This window comes from Mastomys coucha, unplaced genomic scaffold, assembly GCF_008632895.1.
Source record: "Mastomys coucha isolate ucsf_1 unplaced genomic scaffold, UCSF_Mcou_1 pScaffold18, whole genome shotgun sequence".
Lineage (NCBI taxonomy): Eukaryota > Metazoa > Chordata > Mammalia > Rodentia > Muridae > Mastomys > Mastomys coucha.
Genome location: NW_022196900.1, coordinates 67,152,196 through 67,176,502, shown reverse-complemented (window position 1 = coordinate 67,176,502; position 24,307 = coordinate 67,152,196). Strand labels below are relative to the sequence as shown.

Here is a 24,307-nt window from a genome sequence, read left to right as displayed (position 1 = left end):
AGAGCCAGTGACTGGAGCACCCAGTGATGATGGCTGGGTACTACCATCCAGGAAGTTTTCCCAACGTCAAACTGAGTCAGAGGTCTCCTTAGGAACTCATGACTGCAAAAAAGGATCCAGGTGGGGTCCTCCAAGGCAGAGGACAGATCTTAGTCATCTTGAGTCCACAGGATCCAGAACACAGGTGTGGGGCCTTATTTGTAGTTCTCCATGGAGAACCCAGAATCCCTTTCCTCATTTCCTCCGTTCTGCACTTCACGGCCAGGCCACCAGGGGTCAGACAGTCTAGGATGTGGACTCAAGGCTGTTTCCCCACAGGTTGATGAGCCCCGGTACCTATACTCCCACTGTAATTCTATATCCCTGGTCAAGCCCAGGCTTCCTCCTCTCTGCAAACTGCCCCTCTCTCAAGCACAACACTCACCTGTAGATCTTGCGGTAGGAAAGGTCACACCAGTATATTCGATTGGTAGCTACTTCCACGTCCAGTGCCACAACGTTCTTGAGCATGGGAATGAGGCGCGAGTAGTCCCGCTTCACCAGGTCTATTCTCCGTACCTCGTGTCGGTTCGTGAAGATCAGGGATGGGCTCTTGCCAGCTGCCATGCAGGGAGGCAGTGTCAATGGAGAAAGCAGGCAGCCTAGAGACCAAGTCTCGGCCGCTCGTTTGCTGGGTGAGAAGTTCATTTTCTTATGAAGTGGGGATGATGGCCCCTACTTCACAGGCTAGAAGGGCAAATAATGAGTACCAGCGCACGGCAAAGCTCTCATCTCTATTGGGCACAAACTCCTAAGTCCATGACTCCCCGTGTCCACATGCCCACACTGAGGCCTTCTACAGCCTGTCCGGCTCATCAGCCTTTCTCCTCTCATGGATTCCCCAGCCAAGCTTCACAGCTCAGGCCCTTTTCAAGTCTTTCCCTTGCCCTAGAGTGTGTGACTTTCCAGAGATCACAACCCTTTCTGCTTGGGCCTCCACCTGCCATCCTGCATAAAGGTCCTAGAAAAATAGCCCAGTGGGCTAGGTTAAGTTTGCTGAGCTATCAACAGAGATAGGACATATGGCATCTGACAAATCACATGCATGCAGTGGACAGAACATACAACTGACCATGTATATTTAAAAGCTATTTTTAGACTCTAGAGTAAGATTCAGAAGATCACATGAGGCCTAGACATTCTTTTTTGTTGTTGTTGTTTTTTGTTTTGTTTTGTTTTGTTTTTCAAGACAGGATTTCTCTGTGTAGACTTGGCTGTCCTGGAACTCACTCTGTAGACCAGGCTGGCCTCGAACTAAGAAATCTGCCTGGCTCTGCCTCCCAAGTGCTGAGATTAAAGGCGTGAGCCACCACTGCCTGGCAAAATTACATTTTTTTTTAGTTTTTTTTTTTTAAGATTTATTTATTTATTATATGCAAGTACACTATAGCTGTCTTCAGATACCCCAAAAGAGGGCGTCAGATCTCATCACGGATGGTTGTGAGCCACCATGTGGTTGCTGGGATTTGAACTCACGACCTTTGGAAGAATAGTTGGCACTCTTGACCGCTGAGCCATCTCTCCAACCCCACCTAAACATTCTTGACTTCCATTTGAAAGACCAAAGTCCCAGAGGCCCTTAAGGGCCTTGCACCGCCCTGCCCAGGTGGTTTTGAGATGTATCAGGTAATTTTCAGGCACAGTTCCCATGTTTTCTGGTACACATTTCTGTCGGCCACCTGGTCCGGTTTCTGTGCATCTGTGCCAGGCTAACGGGGTCTGGATGGACGCAGTCCAGAGCCACATGGGGCTGTGTAGTATACACACAAATATACTGTGTGTAGTGATGGAAACTTCCAGGGCAGAGGGGTAAGAGGGAAGTGGCGATACAAACAGCCGGAAAATAGGGCTCACAGTACAGGAAGCGCCAGATGGAAAGCTAGGTTCTAGGCCTGTTCAGTCACCAGAACTTTCCTCACCCCAAATTGCAGCCACGACTTTACCTCTCTGAGGTGGTAAGCTGGGGTAGAGGGCATCTTGTGGATTTTATTGAGGACTATGTCAGCAACAGGGACCTGTGTGTTTATGCTTTGAGTTTTTGTATAGCTGGACCTTAGTCACATGATTTTCTGTATATATTCAGAATGTATATATTCACCTACATATGGGCCATGTCCACTCCTGTTCAATATGGAAGTAAAGTCAGGTTACATGTGATGTGAGAATGTGTGTTAGAGCAAGGTATAGAGTGAGATATTTTAGGATTTATGGGTTTCATATCAAGTGTTGTAGCTACTGTATGTGTTCTATCAAGTATTTGTGTGAAACTCCAGACTTTGACTCAACTGTTTGTTCAATACCTCCATGTGGAGAGCTACAGTTTCCATACACTCAACCTGTGGCACAGTCTACATTCCTCTTAGACTGACCCCTTTCACCATCTTTCTCATATACTGAAATAGCAAGTCTTTTTTTCCTAGGAATTTGTCCTTGGAATCTTCTGATTCACTTTTCTCTAGAATCCCACATTAGACTTATAAGCAAACCCTGTTGGTTGGCCTTCAAAATCTACATGCATCTGTTCGCTTCTCAATAATCCCACAGCACCCACCTGCTCCAAGCCTTTGTCCTGGAGTACCGCGGTAACATGTGGCTTCTCTCTGGCCCTCTGCAGCCTGTTCCCAGCAGTGAAGCCAGGCAGAGCTTAAACGTTATAATGCATTTCCCTTCCACTCGGAGTCCTTCGAGGGCTTCTCTCAGACTCAGGAGAAACCGGGTCCGTCTGTACAACTGTCTGGACGGCTCAGGGGAATGCCCCAGACACCTCTGACTTCACCTGTCACTAACTACACCGGCTGCTTCATGATTCCTTCAACACCCAAGCAGCTCCCTGCCTAGGGCTTTTGCGCTCTGGTCCTTCAGCCTGGAATGCTGTTCATGCCCACCCCTTCACCTTCTTCTGCTTCTCATTCCAATGTTACCTTCTTAGTGAGAGCATCCCTGACTATTCTGTTTAAAACCATAGCCCCACTATTCTCTCAGACTTCCCATCCCCATTCCCTACTTTATGTCCTTTCAGCCCTTTCTTGCCACCTGCCGTGTGCTGTGTTTTGTTTAGCTATCTTATTTTTTACCTGTCTCGGTCACTAACAAGCGTACTGGGTCGTTTGCTGACTGAATCTTAGTGCCTTCAGCGGCGCTACTGCATTTAATATGAATAACTAAATAATGACATCAGCACCAGCTGGATAAATGGATCAGTACAGAGGTCCGCAAACATTTTTTTTTGGGGGGGAGGGGGGGTTCGAGACAGGGTTTCTCTGTGTAGCCCTGGCTGTCCTGGAACTCATTCTGTAGACCAGGCTGGCCTCAAACTCAGAAATCTGCCTGCCTCTGCCTCCCAAGTGCTGGGATTAAAGGTATGCGCCACCACGCCCGGCTAGTCCACACACATCTTGCTCTTCCTGTGAGTTGCCTATACTGGCTCTGTGGTCCAAGCTTGTACCTATACATGGTGCTGTGCTCATGTGAACTGTAGGCTATCAGGAATGATTCTAAGCATGCCTGTGGGTATTGGCATGCAGCATGTCATGTATGTGATGTTCACTTGTAGTTTAAGCACTGTGTGTGACCCATTTGCTCTCTCTCTCTCTCTCTCTCTCTCTCTCTCTCTCTCTCTGTGTGTGTGTGTGTGTGTGTGTGTGTGTGTGTGTGTGTGTGTGTGCATAACCACTCCTCACGTATGTGGAAGTACGATGTTTTCTAGGCCGTCCAGAGTTGTTCCCTATCCTTTAGGAAGTCCGTACCTACAGCTTTGCAGTTCTTGGTCAGTGTATCCATCTCATAGCCAGGGTGGCATTCGCACTTAAAGTAGCCCTTGTAATTCACACAGATTTGGCTGCAGGCATCTGGGTCCTGGCATTCATCAATGTCTGTGGAAAAGACCAGAAGTTAGAACTAGCAGGAGGCTCTGCATGGGCTTGGGTAGACGGGGGAGGGCTCACCACCACAGGTCTTCTGGTCCAAGAGCTGGAAGCCTGCCGGGCATGTGCACTCAAAGCCGATCTTGAGGTCAGTGCAGATGTGGGAACAGCCACCATTATTGTGCAGACACTCGTTCAGCCCTGGGGAGGGACACAGCTGCTGAACTCCTCTGACAGGCAGGGAAGGGGCCCAGAGCAAAGCAAAGCCTTGGGGTAGCAGACACCGACAACCAGGAAACCAGAAAGCTGTAAGCTGTACTGAACCAATAGCCAGGTGATTGGGAAGGAGGAGAATCAGAGGGCTGGCTCCCTGATTAGACAAGGCCAGTGAAACAAAGAAAACATGGTCCATGTCTCCTAGGCCAGGGCTCCATCTACTACTAGACAAGAAGCAGCTAGGTCTTACCTGGGGCTCTGAGGTCTTTCATAAACACATTTTTTATAGTTCCTTCTCCCTTCTGATCTTTAAGCTTAAACTTGCATGTATAATGTTCACCCCTGGAATATCCCCCCCCCCCAAGTGCCTTCTGAATGCCTCTGCACATCCATCTCCACGTTTGAGGGCTCCAGAGCACCATTTTGGAATGCTGCTGCTCTTACAAACCTCTTCCTCCAGGAACTGCCTCCTGTATCTTTGCTCCTCTTCCCAACTCTGCTCTGTGGGGTCAGCCAAGGTGCAGGGGCTCCCTCAGATCTCCGTAAACTGCTGCCTTCTGGCCCCTACTATTTGTGTGCCTTTTCAAGGCAGGGCCCAGAGTTAGTTGGCCAGTGGGCAGATGTCAGACAGTGCAGAAAGCCCTCACTTGCTACAGCTGAGTCTCTAGGCCACACTTTCCTTTAAATATGCCTAATGGCCAAGTCAAAATTCTCTCCTGCTGGAATTTACACAATGAAGCCTTTTCAACTCCTCTCTGACCTGTCTCATTGATCTACCTTGCCACAAGCCTAGACCAGGATTACCAAGTGCTGCAAAGGGTGAAGGGATGCCAAAAGATCATCTGGGTCTGGTCCCTCATTCTCCTCTCCCTCACCATCTTCTGGGAGCATCCTGGGGAGGCCAGGACCAAGGCTTACCAAGTTCTCACAGCGCCTCTGAGCTTAGAATCACAGAAAGTTACTCCCACAAGCCAGGGGAAAGTACCATGCCATCCTCTCTGCCCACCAGGCTCATGCACCATGACTCCAGCCAAGCAAAGCAGAGCTGAGCAGAGGCAGTCGTGGCCATGCATCCAGCTGGTCAGAGCTGCCCATCCCAGGCCATGCACAGCTGTTGGCATCCCCACCTCCAGCCCGAGCCATGCTTAGGGAATGTCCTCTTTACCCCTGGGCCGCCTCCTGTTTCTCTGGAATGTTGGTGCAACTGAAAGAACAAGACCACAGCAAGCCCATGACTTTGGGAGACTGGAAGTAGCTCAGTCAGGCCCATCCCTGGGAAGCCCCAGACTTCTGGCGGTCATTCGAGCCATGTAGCTTTGGACTAGTTGCTGGGAGAGCTCCCACTGGGAACCATTTGGCCACTCACAACCCTCTGTCACCTGTCTTGGGTTTTATTATTCCACAAGCACCATCCATTCATGTTTTCCCGTTCACTCGCTGCCTCAGTCACGCACCTACCCACTTCCTTCCCCTCTCTTTGCAGGTCGAAGCCATCCACAGTTCTATTTACTAGACACAGCCGTGGGGTACACAGCCGTGGGGTTTGTATAGGGTGGCGCTGCCCAGGAAGAGCTCAACATGACTATAGCTTCTGATGAAAGGAGGTATGGAGTGCCTCAAGGCCAACATGGGTTGAGAGGAAAAAGCTAGGAGACCCCGATTAGTTTATCCCTGATCATCTTCTTCGGAAGGCCTGAAGGGAGTCTCTGTCCTTTTCTAATTCTGTGTAGCCCAGAGAGGAAGGAAGGGGCTGGAGGCCTGAGTAGCATTTGATGTCACCTCCCCCTGCATAGTACATACTTGCATGCACACACCTTCATGCACACACATACACATACATACAGTAGCTTATGTGCAGAGGCATAGACAGGTGTGCAGGCTCCACAGAGATGGAAACGCAGGCAGAGATGCATGAATGCAGTAATTCAGAGATGTGGGTGCGGACACCTGTCCCCCACCAGCATGGACAAAAAGAACACACGTGGACACCAACAAGCACTTATTTCTCTTTGACATGTCATGCAGAAGATGAGGATAGAGTTTGGTAAGCTGGTAGTCCCTGGATAGCTACAGAGTGTTGTGGGGGAGCAGGTTCGGCTACTCCTGCTTCCCTGTCCCCCTGTCCACGAGTCCCTTCTGGATCTCTTGATGCAAGGCCTGCAGGCAGTGGGGTATCTGTCTCCTGCAAGCCCAGGCAGAGGCTCAGTGAACTTTGCTTAACTACTTTCCCTTTCAATCAGTCTGACTTCATTTACATCTTCAGTAGGGGAGCAGAGAAGCTGAGCTCTAGGGCACCTGTTCCTCTGGGTACCCAGGAGGGGAGATGTGGGTGGCCTTCCAGGAGAGAGGACAAGGAGGGGGCCCATCTGACACTGTTCTCTGGGGACTCCTTTGTCCAATTCTCGAAATTCTGGCCTGAGGAGAGCAGAGATGGCTCACAAACTCTTCTGCACACACATGGGCTCCTGCACCACCCCAGAGCCTCTGCCCTCCTCACTCGACCTAGGCGAGCTGGCTCACCCTACTTCTCTCTAGTTAGACTGCAACCCTGGGCTCTTTCACGAGTTCTCAGGATTTAGAATGGTGACACTGCCGGCTGCTAGGAGCGCCCTCCTCCCACCCAGGCCTGGCCTGTGCTGTACTGCTAGGACCCGCTCCTAACCGGCTCCCTGGCTGCTTCCTCCAACCTTTGACTTTGTAAAGTGCCCTGCCAAGGACTGGAAGAGCTCAGGGGCCAAGGCCATGGCAAGATCAGCAGGGCAGGAACACAGAGGAAGGGAGAAACTTGAGGAAGGGAGAAACTTGCAGAAGGCGCACACTCAGTTTGTACGTGGCCGAAATGAGGAGGCCGATTTTGTGAGAAGCCGCTTCATCTGAGCATGTAGACTGCTAAGGAGAGCGAGCCCTGGGCTCTGCAACAATACAGACCAAAAGAGCTCAGGGGCAAATGGCCCAGTGGGAGGCTGCAGGAGAGCACACGGTCTAGAGGGTAAGAGGGTCTCCAGCCTGGACGCCAGGAGGGAGCACGGTGAGAGCATTAGTTCAGTTAGGTGTAGACAGGTTAGCATACCACACACTTTCTGAGGCTCATCCGACCAGTCTCGGCAGTCCCTCTGATCATCACACACTTTCCCGCCGTCCACGCACTCGCCACTCTTACACTGAAATCTGCGGGGACCCACACAAGTTGACTCTGTCGGGCCAGACAAGAGAGTGGACAGTGCCTGTGAGACAGGGGGTGGGAAGCACAAAGCTGGGCAGGGCCAACCAAGGCCCACAGAAAACGCTCTGAGTTCAAAGGCCAACCCTAACAGGTCTCTTAGGGGACCTTCTAACAGACAATGGGACCATGGTCTTCTCGCAGGACAGATCCTCATATATCCACACAGGGGTCTTTGTCTGTCCCGGGGGCACTTAGGGTCCCGGGAATCGCAAGGAGGAATGCTTGCCCCATGAGCCTGGGATATGTTACACTCCTCATTGCCCACTCTGAAATGAACTCTTCCAGATGACAGGTGGGTAGGGCCTCTATCCCTGTAGGACAGGTGGTGACCAACAGAGCCACCTGAGATTGAGAAGGACTCACTGGGGTGCAGGCTTCAGTCTGCCCCAGTCTAGGAACTAATAAGGAAGGCCACAAGGACAGACAACAGGGTGCTAGATTCCCTGCAGTGCCCGGTCTTACCCCCTTAGTCCTCTTCAGCCTTTCCAAAGTCCTTAATCAAAAGTCCAGTTCTTGGACCCCAGAACCCCATGGGAAGGAATTCCAGCGATAACGGGCAGAGGACGTTGAAGGGATCATCTCAGAGGTCAAGGGAAGAGCTCCCTCAGCTCTGTCCTCTCTGAGCCTGGGAGGGTCACGGGCCTTTCCTCACGGACACTGGGACCCTTGCCGTGGTCACACGCACCCTGCAGGCAGCCCGCTTCATCACTCCCGTCCAGGCAGTCCCGCTCCTGGTTGCACCGTTTGATTGCAAGAACGCAAGTCCCATCCCCACACTGGAACTCATTCTCGAGGCACGGTCCTGGTGCTGCTGAGACAGGGCAAGAGGCCGTCAGGACCCATGCAGCGCTGCGCCAGGACAGCTTTCCCCACCACCTCATGTCCCTTCCGCCCCTGGAAAGAATGAACCAGCGGCTGAGCTTAGGAGGCCTCGAAGGACACCTACCCAAAACATCTCTAGTGTACACACATGGGGAGACTGAAGCTCAGAGAGGGGGAAGGCCTTGCCAAAGGTCACACAGCACTCCAGTTTCCTGTTTCCCTGTCCACCACCTCAGCACAGCCATGAGCTTTTCCACTGAGTCCTGGTGCTCACTGACTTAGGGATTTGGTCCACTCGGCCAACCTTTCCTGAACCTGGCACTGTGCTGGGTGTTGGTGGGGAGCCCGGAGACTAAGAGCCCATTTCCAGAAGCTCAGGTGCAGAGAGATGGGAAACGCACAGATGAAGAAAGCTCAGTGTGGGTTGTGCCTGTAAGAGAGAGCAGCGGGGGGGATCTCCCAAGGTCTTGGAAGGGAGCCAACACGGCTGGGACAGTCAGCAGACTCTGACAGGGTCGGTATGGAGACACTCGTAGGTTGGTATGACAGAGGCGGGGGTGGGGTGAAGGGTGGGGACCAGTGCCAGACTCCTTGGAACAGGAAAGGGCAGCAACAGGTGTGATGGAATGGCCACACAGCAGAGACAAAGGTACCAGTGAAGAAGCCTGGCTTCTGGGGTCAGACCTGAGCTCCACTCCTTAGCAGCCATGTGACCTCCCGCAAGTCACTTCATTCTCCCAGTGTAAAGTCTCTGTTAAAGCAGGGTTTGTACTCCCGGTAGGAGGGTCATATCAGCAGGCTCTGGGTGGGACTGGGTGACACGGAGGGGGCTTACAGCAGTCGGCCTCGTCAGACTTGTCCTTGCAGTCGCGGTCGCCATCGCAGCGCCAGCCCAGGTGTATGCACTCGCCGCTGCGGCAGGTGAACTGGGCGGTGGGGGCGCAGGCTGCCGGCGTGGCCGTGGTCCCCTGGCCCGCTCGCCCGCAGAGCTCAGCCGCCTCATCCGAGCGGTCCTCGCAGTCGAACTGGCGGTCGCAGACCCAGCGCTCAGGGATGCAGGTGCCGCCTCCTCCACAGCGGAACTCGCGGGGCGGGCAGGCCGGGTCCGAGCAGCCGCGCTCGTCGCTGCCGTCGCCGCAGTCATCGTCGCCATCGCACACGAACACAGAGGCCAGGCAGGAGCGGTTGCTGCACTGGAACTCGTGCGGGGCGCACACTGAGCAGGACAGAGAGCCGGTCGGCCGGCCAGATCCCATCCCTTGTGACCCAGCCCGCTGTTTCTGCTACAGGGGTACAAGGAGTTCTGACCCTCACCTTCAGGCTAGAATACGTCCTGCTGGAGACTTGAGAGGGGAGCTGACCTTGGACTACATTTGCCCTTTTTGAGTCTCTGGGCTTCACCAAGTACAGAGATTTTTTCTGCCCTGCAGCTAGCAAACATGGTGGGGCAGAGAGGGGCTCTAAGGTTGCAGAACACTAGTCTTGAAGGATAGGAAATCATCTGTGACATGACTTGACACCAGATGACAGGGCAGGAGTTTGTCCGGTTGTGCCATAGTCGTGTATATCGCTTTCAGAGATTGGTTCTCCAGCCTGGCATCTACTGCCCTGGTCCCCACACCTCACTCCCGAACATATCCCAGCTAGGACCACCCTGATGATTTAGCTAGGCCCAGGGCGCACAGTTCCTCTTTAGAGTTTTGTTCAAGCTGCTCCCTCTTCTGGGAACCCACTGCATGCAGCCTACCACTGCTTCTAGTTCTAAATCAGAGTTCTTCCACAGCGTGGGTCCAAACTCCACCTCCATCCATCACATGCTTCTGTTTTCCTGCTTAGGAAATCTCCCTCTGGCCCTGTCTGCCTTCTTTGTGCCTTTCACAGACACCCACATGTCTGGGTGCCATGTCCTTCATACTCCATTATTCTAAGGGCGGGCACCGAGGCCCCTTGGAGGGTGTGGATGAAGTAATTAAAGAACAGGTCCTGGCCCTGTCTATGGCCTGGGCTTCCTCTCTCTGATAGGCTAGTCTAAAGTCCACAGGAAAGACCTTAGAAACCAGCCAGTCCAGCTGCTAGACCGGAAACCTGAGGCTCAGAGGGGAGCACCTTGCTCACTGTCACATGTGACAAGAGAACCAGAACTCAGGTTCCAGAGCATTCCCTTCTACTCTGACCCATTCTCTCAGCTTTCTTGGTTTTGTTGGCTTGGGGTGTTTTCAAGGCATCCCTTGCCTCCTCCCCCTTTTTAGAGCTCGCACCCAAAGGCTCAAGGGAGTCAGGAATGCTGTGGCTATAATCGCCAACAACACGGTGGTAGCAGCTCCACATCTCTCCACACGGGGGCGCCCACAGCTCACGTTTCTATTTTCTGGTGACACGCTATCAATTTTTCACTGTTACTGAACATAAAATAAAGGGATGTCTTCAGTGTTACAGTGTCAGCAGATCGTGTCATGTTCTTCTGACAGCTCTACCAAGCCCCTGACGGCTGCGTTTTCCCCCTCCTGGGCTTTTGGGATATGGTGGCACCAGAAGGGAAAGCACATGCTCTCTGGTACCCAAGCCCCCAAGGTGCTGCTGCTGACACCCACCTGCCTGTCTAGACACAGTTTATACAACCTCAGGGAGAGAAGACTCCATCTTCTGAGAGTCCTGATAGGACGTGCTTCATAACAATGGGTTCCTAGCGAGATTCTGAAGCTGACAGTGACTGGCAGATCTCACCACCATGGCCAGGCCCCCCACCCCCTGCATTCACAAGCAGAACAGAACTGGAGAATTCTCAGAGAACTGGAGGATAGTTTCCTTCCCTGCCCAGGCCACAGGGAGCCTGATATGATCTCTCAGCTTTGGTTTCTTTAATTAAAAGGAAATGTCCCTGTCCCCAAATGCCCTACCCACCTGCAATGGTGGCTGCTAGCTTTATACTGGAAGGATCATGTGACTACGAGGTTGGGTCTGTTTGGGGGTGGGGAGAGGGTCCGTCATGGGTGGATGAGTTCTCACAGAGCTATCACAGCGGAAGCCTCTGCATCCATCGATGAAGCTTTAAAGTGCAGATCCTAGCCAGGACCTCCATCCACCCACTTCTGCTTCAGACCCATCAACCCTCCACATTTGGAATCTCAGAAGCCTTAAGAGGAGATGGCCTGGCTCCTGGACCAGGAGAGGAGGCTAGGGAGAGAGTGGGGAGTGGGGAGATGCTTGGAGAGGCAGTGGTGGGCAAGTGCCTGGCATGCAGCCTCACGAATAACCACATACATCTCAGCCCAGGCTAGAAGCACAGCCTGTCAGTCTGTGGTCCCCAGGAGAAGACTGTGGGATCACCTCCTTGTCCCTTTAAAAACCTTACTCCAGCCCTGGCACACTGTAGGCACCCAGAGAAGTGACATGAGCCAGGCCATGCATGGTCCTCCCCAGACCCCCAGCCTAAACCTTGCTGGACCGCTCTCTGAGGAGGAGATAATCCTGTGTTTGAAGTTCAGCCATGTGGAACCGTCCCAATGACCACTTCCATCTGTCCCTGCTGAGAATGCTTCTCTGCATGCGACATGCGCCCCAGTCTGAGATTTCTGTAATAGTCGTCCTTCACACCCTGAGAATCTGTCCGCACATGCTCTATCCCCAGTGCTGCCAGTGCCCTGGCGGGAGACACCATATTTCGTACAGCCCAGTTTCTGGTCCCCCTGTTCTTGTTTGGAGATCAGTAGAAACGGTAGAATTGTAGAATGGATGAGCAGATGTCAGACATGGTAGAAAGCTGTGTGTAGACCTGAATTTGAATCTCAGTTCCACCCCTCAGCCTTGGGCATGTTTCCTCCCTTGTCTGAGCCTCAGTTTCCTCATCCATTAAATGGGGATGGTAATGACTATTCATGAGGTGGTCATGAGGGTGAGAGAAGAGAATGTCTCCTAAGTGTCCCGCCATTTGTTCTAATGTTCTTATCATTATTCTTCCCTTCCTCCACCCCGACCCTCCCAAGAGGTCAGCCCTCCTGAGGCTGCCTGACCACTGGCCCTGGACTCACAGGTGGGACAGCCAGCCTCATCAGCTCCACCCTCACAGTCCTTCTCTCCGTCGCAGCGCCACGAGGCAGGCACACACTTGTGGCTAGTGGGTCCGCAGCTTAACTTCTCGGCAGGACACTCTTCAGTGGCTGTAGAGACAGACATCATGCACGGCTTAGCTAAGGGTGACACATCACAGCACTAACCAGTCCTGCTACTTGGTGTAAGTCCCTGGCCCTCCTGTTCCACTGCTTCATTGGAAGCCAATCTGTTCTGAAGGCTTGCTATGTCCTAACTCTGACCTCACACCACACGGGGCTCACCCAGGGGCTCTTCCACGTCTTCCCTTTAAGATCTAGCACTACGGAGCGGCCACACCCTTGATATACTCCAGCTGTGCACCTCTGGGTAAGATATGGCTAACTGGACCTCAGTTTACCTTCCAGATCAGCAACTGTGATCTGAACCTGTGGGTTTGGAGGGCTCATCAAAACCTCAGCAGCAACAATCTGAGTCTCTGCAAAGATGGTGTCGAGCCCACCATGGAGAGCAGCTTCCATGCGGAAGGCCCAGCGGGACTGTGCAGCTATAATTACTGCAGCTGCAATCAGAGGCTGACTCAATCAGGGGCCTAGAGCCCCTGGGTTGATTCTCAATTTGGAAGAATTAGAACCCCATTCTAGCTTCTGGGGGAAGCTCTTTCTCGGAGCTTCCCTTCCTCCACATGACAGCTGAGGCTGACGCATCTACGACCTCTGGATGGCTCTCTGCTGCCTTCCACAGTGTGCAGGAGTCCTGGCCTCAGCTAGATTGTGCCAGGCCCAGTGCTAGACCCAGTGCTAGACGCTTCCATTTACTCTTTATATAATAACCCAGCAGGGTGAGGATTATGTCTCGGCCTCCCGCATGGAAAGTAAGGGTGTGGGCTCTGAAGGCTGGCTGCCTGGGCTGGAATCAGAGCTCAGTCATTCGCTGGCCACGTGACCTTGGCCTAACATACTTCTCTTTGTGTCAACAAAGTGTAGATGACACAATGACCTGCTGCATAGGATCGTTTTAATGAACAGATTAATGTCTGTAAAACGCTTAGAAGAACATTCAGGCTAGGCTTGCTGTGTGTTCCCGGTTATTATTATCCACACAGAATCGATGGGACTCTAAGGCTTGTTTATCCATTCAGTGAATAACATTGAGCACTGCTGGATACCAGACATGATGCTAAGTCCAGGGTTCCAGGCACATATGCGCGCGCGCGCACACACACACACACACACAAGAAGGACATGGGCATTTGGCAGCTTTGACTGATACCAGAGACTGGGCATAGTTTTATACCCCTAGATGAAGGATGATTCATGGCTCGTTCTGATTCCTCTCATTTTATTTCTATGGCTGGAATGAAAGGCCATAAGAGATGAATGAATAAAAGTGGGCTGATGCAAGAAAAGGCACAGAAAAGTGGGCAGTGGGCAGGGTGAGGGACAGTGGGCAGTGGAAGGGGCAGGTGAGGGGCAGTGGAAAGGGGAAGGGACAGGGGCAGGGGCGGGAGCAGGTGTCTAAATCAAGATCCCCAGGTGGTTACATACTATTGCAGTGTGAGGACAGTAGATCCCGAAGCTATCCCATGGAACACCTGTTGTGGAGTGCAGGGAAGCCCGCTGGGAACACAGCGTAGCTGCCTTGGGCTGTCTTGTGGGGTAGTGAAATGCAAGGTGATGAAGGGGGATGGGCATTTGGGGAGAGCACATCTGTCATCAATGTTGGAGTGCCATGAGCACTTCTTGATGCCTCAGAGCATGCTGGAGCGGACCAGCTGACTCTCAGAAGGTTCTAACCGAGAGGCAGGAGCTAAGGGGGCTGTTAGAAGCTCAAGTTCCTGGGCCCCGGTCATGGTGACTGAATTGAGATGTTGAAGGTCAAGGAATTTGCATTTTTAAAAAGTTTTCTATTTTTCTTCCAGCGAATGTGTGTCTGGTACACAGAGAGGGGTGTCAGTAGAAGGAAGGGAAAGTGGAATCAGATCCCTGGGTGCTGGAACCCAAAATCAAGCCTTCTGGAAAAGCAGAAAAGACTTTTAACTGCTGAGCCATGGCTCCAGGCCCTGGGACCTGTATTTTAGTAACTACAGTCAACCAAAGCAGCTCCCAGGTACCTCTGTGGGGGGAACCTGAGTTAACAGTCTGCATATGGAAAAGGGATGGCATGCTTCATCTTTGTGTAATACCATGGCCCCCAGCGAAACGGGTTCAAATGTTTGCAGCCCTCCCTGCAAGAAAGCAGCAGGTGGGAGGAGAAGGCGAGCACTGGGCACTACCCACTTGTAACACTAAGTCTCGAGGAAAGTGGGAGGGGCCACGGCCACAGTCACATGCCCATAAGTGGGTCAGCCTGCTCAGGTTCAAGGCTTATTTCCCATCCCACCTCACCTTAAGGATGCAACTAAGCCACTGAGAGCAACACCCAACCAATGGGGTTAATGCCCTCTTAGAACAGAAGCTGCAAGAATGGATAAAAACACCACACACACACACACCTGCACACAGACACACAGACACACACCTGCACACAGACACATAGACACACAGACACACACCTGCACACCTGCACACAGACATACACACCCGCACACAGGCACACACCTGCACACAGACACACAGGCACACACCTGCACACAGACACACAGACACACACCTGCACACAGACACACAGACACACACCTGCACACAGACACACAGACACACACCTGCACACAGACAATACAGACACACACACCTGCACACAGACATATACACCCGCACACAGGCACACACCTGCACACAGACACACAGACACACACATTTGCACACAGGCACACACCTGCACACAGACACACACACACACACACACACACACACATCATCATCATCATCTTTGTGTAATACACACACACACACACACACACACACACACACACAGATCTTTTTTTCCCTATAAGAACAAAGTTATGTCATTTGCAGGAAAATGAATTCAATTGGAGATAATCATATTAAGCAATTAAGCTAGGCTCAGAAGACAAATATTGTGTGTCTTCTCTCATTTGTGATTCTAATTTTATATAGGTATATAAAATTAAGTGTGTATATATGATATTAAAATAGAAGCAAAATTATCTAGAGGAACAAAGGGGCTAACAGGAGAGGGAAGGGTGGAAGTAAAGAACACGCTTAACACAATATACATTTGTGTGAAAATGTACTTATGGGGTTGGTGAGATGGCTCGGCGGGTAAGAGCACCGACTGCTCTTCCAAAGGTCCTGAGTTCAAATCCCAGCAACCACATGGTGGCTCACAACCACCTGTAATGAGATCTAATGCCCTCTTCTGGTGTGTCTGAGGACAGCTACAGTGTACTTATGTATGTATAATAATAAATAAATCTTTGGGCCAGAGCGAGCAGAGAGGAGGTCTACCAGAGCGAGCAAGCGGGATCGAGCAGGGCTGACCATCGAGCAGGGCTAACCAGAGTAAGCGGGGTTGACTGGAGCGAGCTAAAAGTCACTTATTAATTATAAAGGTGGCAGAGGTCCTAAAAGTCAATTCCCAACAACCAGATGAAGGCTCACAACTATCTGTACAGCTATAGTGTATACTCATATACATAAAATAAATCTTTAAAAAAAGAAAATGTGCTTATGGGCTACAGTACTATGTATGTGAAATACACAAGCAAAATTATAATATAATATAATATAATATAATATAATATAATATAATATAACATAATATATAATATATAGATGTTCAAGGTAGACTCCACGCCCCTCTACTATGAAGATCTGGATGAGAAAGCAACCTCTGAGAGGAATGGACCCTCACCAGACACAAATCTGTGGATGCCCTGAATATGTACTAGAACTATATGCAATAGGTTTCTGTTATTTACAACATACCCAGTCCAGACTGTGGCATTTTGTTTTAATAAACAGAAACAACTGCCGGGCGGTGGTGGCGCATGCCTTTAATCCCAGCACTTGGGAGGCAGAGGCAGGCGGATTTCTGAGTTCGAGGCCAGCCTGGTCTACAGAGTGAGTTCCAGGACAGCCAGGACTACACAGAGAAACCCTGTCTCAAAAAACGAAAAAAAAAAAAAAAGAAAGAAAGAACTAAGAACCAACTCCTCATCGCCCCCACCCTGAACCCTGACAGGCAAGAAAGCTGTGAGTAGATCCCAGAAGCGCCTTTCTCAAAGGGGCTGTGCAGTACTATATCCTAGACAGAGGAGGAGGCAGTCCTAAGGTTCAGAGACATCTAGTAACTCGCCCAAATATGCACAGCACACGAAAGACAAAGTCTGGATTTCTCTGAACCAAAAGTTTATAGTCGGACAAAAGCCCTGTCCTTCCATCAAGCCGTGCATGACTGAGGTCCCAAACTGCCTGACCCAAAGCCGAGGTGACTGAAATAGCCTTTGGCCACATAGATGCACCACCTTGGAGGCCTGGCTCTGCAGCCCCCAGTGCAGCAGGCAGCCGATTGAACTTTTAATGAATATTTATACGGTTAACAGCATAACCTTTCAACAAGGACAATGATTAAACAATCTGTCTGCTTCCTTTCTTTATAATTAATAAGGCATTTGCTGTGTCCCTAAATAGACAGTTCTAATTACAGGCTCTCAAGGACCCAGCAGTGCTGGCTACCGGTCCCTTCACCCCTAAAGAGCAGAGGCTCTTGGAAGGCCAGGACAGGAGAGGCCAAGGAGATCAAGCCGAGAAGCGTCTCTGGAGTGGTATTCTAGGGTCCAGAGAGGGGCTGGCACATCAAGTGCCTATCTCTCTTGTGATGTAGCTCTTCCCCAAAGCTGGGTCTAGGCATGGCTCTCAGGCTTCAGGTCGGGCCTCTCCTCTGCCCACCGCTGAGCCGCAGGAAGTGCTGCTGATGGGTACCTCCTCGATAGAGAGCAAAGCCTAGAGTGTGTAAGTCACTTCCTCAAAGTCTTATGGAGGGAGCAGAGCTGAACTTCCATCCCAGATCTATACTGCTTAGCCACTACACACAAGGAGACTCTGCCACTTTCCCTAGCATGGCTAGAAAGGACAAAGAGGTGCTCACCCAATCTTTGCTCAGGTAGGCTGAGCAACAGGACCAGCTGATGTCTACTTCCAGGATCCTTGAAGCTTAGAACTATAGGCAAGTTGATATAAGCAAAGGAGCCTGGGTTTTAGAGTCGATAGACCTAGGACCAAATCTCATTTACTAAGGTCCTTAGACCAGACACTTGACTTGTGGCTCTCTGGGTCTCCTCTGCTCAAGAGAGGGTTGAAGGGTTACCTCTTGTTAGTAAGTGGTTTGCAGGAGGCAATATGGAAGTCCCTACACTCAAAAGCCTGGACCACACCTGCAGCTCAGGAAACAGTTACTCTTGTCCTACCCCATGCAATGAAAATGTAAAGGACCATGGCTGGGGGAAGCTGATTCCCCACTGGGGGAAGCCCAGGAACTCACATGTCTTATGATATGGTCCCCATCCCAGTACAGCCTTTCCCCTCAGGAACAGAGCTCCCAAGGGACACCTTCGGCTTCTGTCCAAGTGTTTCATCTTCTAAGAGGCTGAAGTGAAAGTCCCTACTGCCAGACAACGCTGTAAAGGGGTTTGAAGTAACTGAAGGCATTTATTAGTTTCTGGAGAATCCTGTTCCAGAAATCCTTTGCCAACTCATAAGTTAATAAATTAAGAAAAAAAATGTTTGTTGGCAGTACCTGAAGGCTTCTCACCGGTCTACAGTTTTAGAGACTCGAGTTTTATGGACAGACAACTTCCAAATGGGGATAGCCTGCTCTAAGGAGACTGGAGACTTGGGCTTGGGGAACCACTCCTGTCACTCATCTGGGAAACCTAAGGAAGTGCTTTAGGAGGCATGCCCTGGCACTCTGTCTCCCTGAAGGAGCAGAGTTACATCAGGCTCCTCCACACAGCATCAGGCAACATGGGTGATGTCATATCTCCAGGCTTATACTTCCTGATCCATATGAAGGCAAGCAGGGGGATAAGGAGTGAAGGCCCCGGCTAGCTGCTAAGAAAGAAAAAAAAAATCCACATGCAATAAGTAGCACCCAGATCTGTAACTCATTTCCCTTGAACCATTCTCTTTACTCCCTGCCTGGGCCCCTCCCAGCAGATGCCTGAAGGTTGGGTCAGAGGCGTCCCCAATCAAGCGAGCTATAATTAGAGCCCAAATGATACTTTCATTAGGCAAATGTTCTGGGCTTTCCCATTGTGACTCTGGCTGTATTTGATGAGAACCTGCTCCCAGGTCCCTCTGCTCTTCTCACAACCCACACTTACAATATTTTAATAGTACGGATCTAGTGTCCTGATGATAGTCTAATAAACTCTTATGTTGGGGGCAGAGAGTTTGAGGCCCAAGTACAAAAATAGACAACACTAGCACTTACTCCAATATTTATATTTTCTCACTGAGAAATCATGGAGAAACTGAGGCCCATGAAGACTAGGCAACGTCTATGAGGTTTCAAGGCAATGACCTGATCCAGCTGAACCAGATCCCCGGCCTATTATGCTCTTCTATCTATAATCTTTCTGTTAGGGGTGAGGAGTAAGGCTCTATCCTGGGAGCTGGCACAGTCCCAGAAACCTGGTAGGCTATGGAAGTTGCTATGGCAACACCAATTAAATGGACAGCGGGTTGGCTGCTGGGTTTTCATTCAGTTGGGAAGCTGTGAGCAAGCTTGCTACCAAGTCCAGCTGCCCCAAATTCTGCCTGGCCTTCAAGGCCCTCTCTGAATGATTCTTCCAGGCAGCCCTCCCTACTTAAAGACCCCATGACCACCGTGATGGTTCATAAGCTAGGATCCCAGACTCTGTGCCGCACTGGACAAGGGCAAAAAGAGGGTCTTGGACTATTAAGAATTTAGGAATCTTAAAATGGGGAAATCTTTGGGATTCTAGATTGGGACCCATATATGGTGGGAGGGGGGCAGTGGATATAGGACTAACAGGAATTGCCTGGGATAACCCACTGGAGTTGAGCCTCTTCACTCCTGGGTGCTGCCTTGGTTGCTGCTCCCATGAATGTCAGAGAGTTTGAGAAGTCTGTCTTTTGTCACGGGAGAGACACTCGCTACAAACAGGCTGCGTGTGTGTAAGGCAAGTCTATCAAGTTCTTAAGGCCTCTAGCGGCTCAGCTATTAACTCTAAGGGACCTGGGAGTCAGGAGTGGGCTATGCGGGCCCATCACAGGTCAGAAGACAGTGAGCACTGGCATTCTAAGGGAGAAAGACAAGGAAACAGGCAGGATTGCAGAGAGGGGCGGGCGGTAAGAGAGGGGCAGGGAGCATTAGCCAGAAAGGACAGAGCCCAGGAGAGTGGGACAGGTGAGAGGGCCCACCAGGGCTGGGAGGAAGCAATTCCACTAAACAGAGATGTAGAGAGAAGGGAGCATTGCCCTCAGGCAGCAAGGCTTTCCTCCCCACAATGATCTCCACAAAGCCTCTACCTACATCCAGGATCAAGGCAGAACTGGCTGACTATGAGGGTAGGAAGCCCGAACCCCACCCCGGAAACTCTCCAGGAGGCACAGGACTCTCTCCCTTCTTGGCTGAGCTGCCATGGCCCCTTGTGTGCTCCAGGCTGGCATGAAGATGATGGTCACAGGCAAAGGTGGCAGGGCTCCCTTCTTTTGGAAGGGCAGGAAAGAGCGCAGGGCTTCCTTCTGCCTCCAGGCCTCCTAGGACAGCATGGAGTGGCATTTGGTGTGGTACAGAAAGGATGGGCCTGTGGTAAAACTGGGGAGGGCTTGGCAGCTGCCTAGGAAATGAGGGGCCCTTTGTCTGGGGCGGGGGTCTCTCTTGCTCTCCCTTTCTCTTTCTCTCTTGGAAACTGGTAGCTCTGTTGCTAGGAGACAAGAAAACCCAGTTATCATCAGTGGCAGCCTTAAATGGGACTCTGGCCTCCATTGTCCCTGCCTCTACCTCTGGGGCAAATGTTAGCCCCAGAGAGGGGCTTCTGAATCTCCTCTTCGGTCCCACCATCCTCCACGTGCTCCCCACAGCCTTTTGTCTCTGCCTTGTGCAGCTATAGCTTTGCCTCCTCTGGACCACTGGGCCTTCCCCCTCCCCCTCCTCATCTCCTTTTTAATTTAACAAATGTCACGGAATGACCTGCCAGGTCTAAGTTTGCTTTGAGGATTAAAGCCTAGAAGAGAAATCACAGAGAGACAAAGCCCTGAGTGTGGAAGGCAGTCCTGAAGCACCAGCTACGCCACCTCACCCCGGTTCCTTATGTCACCATGTAACTAGCCACGAAGAACAGGCCCGGGAAAAGGGAGGGGGGGGGCTTGAAGTCTTGGCAGGGTGGCCATGGCCAAATGGCTCCAACTCTCTGAGTTTCCGCATGCCCCTTTTGAAAATTCAGAAAGTGGCGGTACCTGCCTCTAGAGGCTGCTGTGAAGATAAAAGGAATACAAAGAGCTTAGCGAGCGAGGTGTGGCCCACAGTAAATGATTAGCACGCACCAGCTGCCGGTTAGTGCTGCTGGAATTCCAATTCAGATCCTCAAGCCTGAGGTGAGGCAGGGCTACTTCTGAGCACTGTTCTAACTCCTGGTGCTGCAGGAACTGAGTCAACAGACAAGGGAGCTGAGGAGGAGGCCAAGAAACAGGCAGAGCAGCTCCGTAGACACTCGCCTGCTTACCAGGGGAATGGCCCATTCCCCAGAGGGTCTGGCACAGAGCATCCTCTGACCATGTCCTGGCAGCCTAACCACCTGCAGACAACCCGACAACCCAGGGCAAGACTCACAACAGGTGGCCTTTGATTCGTCGGATCCATCGGGACACTCCTCCTCTCCATCACACTTCCACCGCTCAGGGATGCAGTGGCCATTGTCACAGGTAAAGTCGCTGTCTGCGCAGGTCCTCTTGGCTGTGGGGACAAAGATAAGAAAGGGCGTAAGGGTGAGCACTGAATGCCTTTCTAAGACAGAGGCAGGAGGCAAGTGGGTAGCAGCTATGCTCAGCCTAAGAAGTGGACCGCCAAAGCTCCCCGAGGGGTCTGTAAGGACCTCAGGCACAGTGAGGCTGTCATCGCGGCTCTGCACCATAGCATCTCTCTCCTTGACTCCTCCTGCAGGCAGGCCTCAGCCTCCTCACCTGCTTATATCCCACCGCACGACCAGGCCTCCTGGGAAAGGGCCAGGGAGCTCATGACCATGAACTATAAAAGGAGACAATGATTTTGTGGTGGAATGAATAAGGAATTTTGTCCTTGAAGTTGTGGCCACGATGGAGCATGGGTCCCTGTCATAGAACTCTGCAGGGAGAGTCATGGCCTGCATCAGCAGGGTTTCGGAACCCTGCTGGGTGGGCCTCTACCATCTGTGTGAGTTTGAGGACATTACTAACCTCTGAATTCCCTCTTCTTACTATAAACTGCGAGAGCAGAAAGGCTGAAGGACGGCAGGAAGCTAATGTGTGAGGATGTGCCATGGCTCCCCCTCCCCCGGCGCACGGCAGGTGCTTACCATCAGTACAGCTATGGCTGTTTATCTGGATAGTAATTAGAAGGGAAAGAAATGGGATGTTGTGTCCCCACGCAAGCTGAGATCTCATGACTCATAGAGGAGCAGGGGTAAGAACATGAATACCACCAGGCAGTGGTGGCACACTCCTTTAATCCCAGCATTTGGGAGGCAAAGACAGGAGGATTTCTGAGTTTGAGGCCAGCCTAGTCTACAGAGTGAGTTCCAAGACAGCCAGGGCTACACAGAGAAACCCTTTCTCAAAAAACCAAACCAAAAGAAAAAACTCAAAAAACAAAAACAAAAACAACAAAAAAAAAAAACGTGAATACCATGTCCAGCCCCCAAAACTATTTGCTGCCCTGTGTGCCTAGTTCTGAAAGAAACTAGATGTAAGAGTCAGGGTAGAGAAGGTGTCCATGTCCCAAGGTTGCTCCTTATTATTTCTCTATGTTGTGCCTGTGCCTGGCACTGATCATAAATATCTTCAGACAAGGGCAGAACAAGGCAGCTGTCCCAACAGGGAACCTGCAGGTGAGCATGGCGGCCTGCACACCCTGGGAAGTGTGGAGGTAGTGAGGACTTGGCCTTTGGCTCCTTGCACCCTTCATTGTACTCTAGGGCCTCAAAGAGTCAGAGACTTGTCAACATCACCTGCACTCAGCTCCCATGAGCCCTCCCTAGGACTGAAGTTCCAGGAGTGGGGGCAGGAAGGGAGAGGTCCAGCACAGGGAGCTAGCAGGCCTGGATTTGCATTTCAGCTTTTCTGCTTTGCCATGTACTCTCAAGTAAGACTCTTTCCCTTCTGGGCCTTTGGTCTTCGTAGGGAAAGGGAAGGAGATTTGGTAAGACACAATCTTTTGGGCATGGTAGGTAGTCACAGGCCAAGAGGCCCCAGAACTGGCAGAGATAGCTCAAGAGGGTCCTCAGGGGACCCAGGCCCTGGGAGTCCCCTCCCTGAATGACAGTGGAACTAGATGTGATACTGGGACTATCTAGATACTGCTCCTCTCTAGCAGCTGGAAGGTCTTCCTCCTTTTCCTCCCAGCTTCCCAAATGGCCCCACCCTGACTAAGTCCCTAAGTGCTACTAATACATTCCTCTCTGTCAAGGATATCATCCGAAAATCCTTACACCGCTTTTCCATTATAAGCCTGGATGTAATTTCCCATCACCTCCAGTCTCTGTCGGGGCCTCGCGAGTTGTCATAGTCCTCTCAGTGGTCCTCTACAGCTTGGCAAACTCGGTACAGACGGCAGATATTTGGGGCTTTCAGTTGCACAGGCTCTGTCTGTCCTGCTCCTGAGTTTTGCTCTGGTGGGCAGAGCCCTGACGGAAAGTAGGTGGGTGCACAGGGCTGTGTTTCAGTAGAAGCTTGTGTCCAAAGACGAGCAAGAGGCTAGTTTTGGCCTGTGCCCTTAAATCTGACGCCCACTGCTGTATGTCATCACGGATCCTGTGGTCCGGTGTGGTTTGCTTTTCTCCTGTCTTTCCACAAGGAACCATGTCAGATTCCACACAGGACCCAACTCGGGGCAGACCACAGGAGGACACCAATCCCAGACTGGCATCTCTGCTCTTCCACATCCAGGGTAGGGCTCCTCCCCCTTGGTAAACACAGTCCATGGCCTGAGGGTTTGTTGGGTTTTGTTTGTACTTTTCCCTACTTGTGGTCCTCCAGCTGCCTAGCTGGGTTTTGGGAACACTGACTGTCTTCTTTGACTGTGGTCCATGTCTGCTTTGCTTTTCCATGGTATCCTTTGGCCATCTCTCTTCTGAGTTTTCTTCATGTCTTCCTAAGACAGATGCCTCTGTTTCTTATTTTTCCAGCTCTCTTGATGCTGCTGGGTATTTTACTCAGGAAATCCCAGGACAAACAGCCTGATATTTCATCATTTGACACAGGCAGGGTCCCCAGGCAGTGCTCTTAAGTTATATGCCTAAAGTCACATGTAAGTGGAAGTAGATCTGAACCTGTCAAGTCAGCAGTTTTCCTCCAGCACAGTCCTCCAACAGTGGCTGGCACACGTGGCAGAAAGCCCCTCCAGTACCGGGAGGAGCCTGGGAGAGCCCCAGTATCCAACAGGCCCGTGCCCTGGGAATGCAAAGTAGGACAGCTAGTCCAAGGAGCTCCAGCAAGGGGACAGGCCTGCCAAGGAGCAAGACAAACTGCTTAAGATGATGCAGGAGCACTGTTACTGGGCATTCTGGGAGTACAGGGGAGAGCTTGCTCTCGTTCTCTCTCTATATGCCAAGCCATGGCAGACACTGGGCATGGAAGCCATAGCAGCCAAATGCCAGAAATGGAAACTCAGGCTTAGCTGACCCCCGGCAGGCTGTGGGACAGACTGTTTCAGTATCTGGGCCGGTTTGGTCATATTCCCCCATATCTAGACTTGGGTCTCTCACCCCAAATCCTACAATTCCCTCAAAGCTATCCTGGTAGCTGTTGTCAATCTGTTTTACAGAGGAAACTGAGGCTCAAAGACATGAGTGGACAGGTGGCAGAAGGACTTCAGGGGTCTGTGTGACAGCTGCCAAAGTAAATCCCTTTCTGTGGAGAGCTGCGAAGCACCGCACCTCAAAGATGGCGCTGGCCGCCGCCCCCCGCCAGTCTGA

General features: G+C 51.4%; 1 protein-coding gene across 18 annotated transcripts in view; it reads right to left on the bottom strand.

Moving 5' to 3' along the window:
* The window catches only part of Lrp8 (LDL receptor related protein 8), an 88,307-nt gene that overhangs the window by 22,152 nt on the left and 41,848 nt on the right, over positions 1–24,307 (bottom strand). For 2 of the 18 annotated variants that reach the window (XM_031378093.1, XM_031378098.1), the window contains exons 3-10: positions 20,971–21,093; positions 12,192–12,320; positions 8,999–9,379; positions 8,027–8,152; positions 7,189–7,311; positions 3,984–4,103; positions 3,786–3,911; positions 425–599 (exon numbers count right to left, since the gene is read on the bottom strand). In XM_031378093.1, the coding sequence (XP_031233953.1) occupies positions 425–599; positions 3,786–3,911; positions 3,984–4,103; positions 7,189–7,311; positions 8,027–8,152; positions 8,999–9,379; positions 12,192–12,320; positions 20,971–21,093 (1,303 nt within the window). Of the gene's footprint in view, positions 1–424; positions 600–3,785; positions 3,912–3,983; positions 4,104–5,283; positions 5,323–7,188; positions 7,343–8,026; positions 8,153–8,998; positions 9,380–12,191; positions 12,321–20,970; positions 21,094–24,307 lie in introns of those variants that run through there. The other 16 variants (XM_031378095.1, XM_031378099.1, XM_031378097.1 and 13 more) reach the window with 13 other exon arrangements.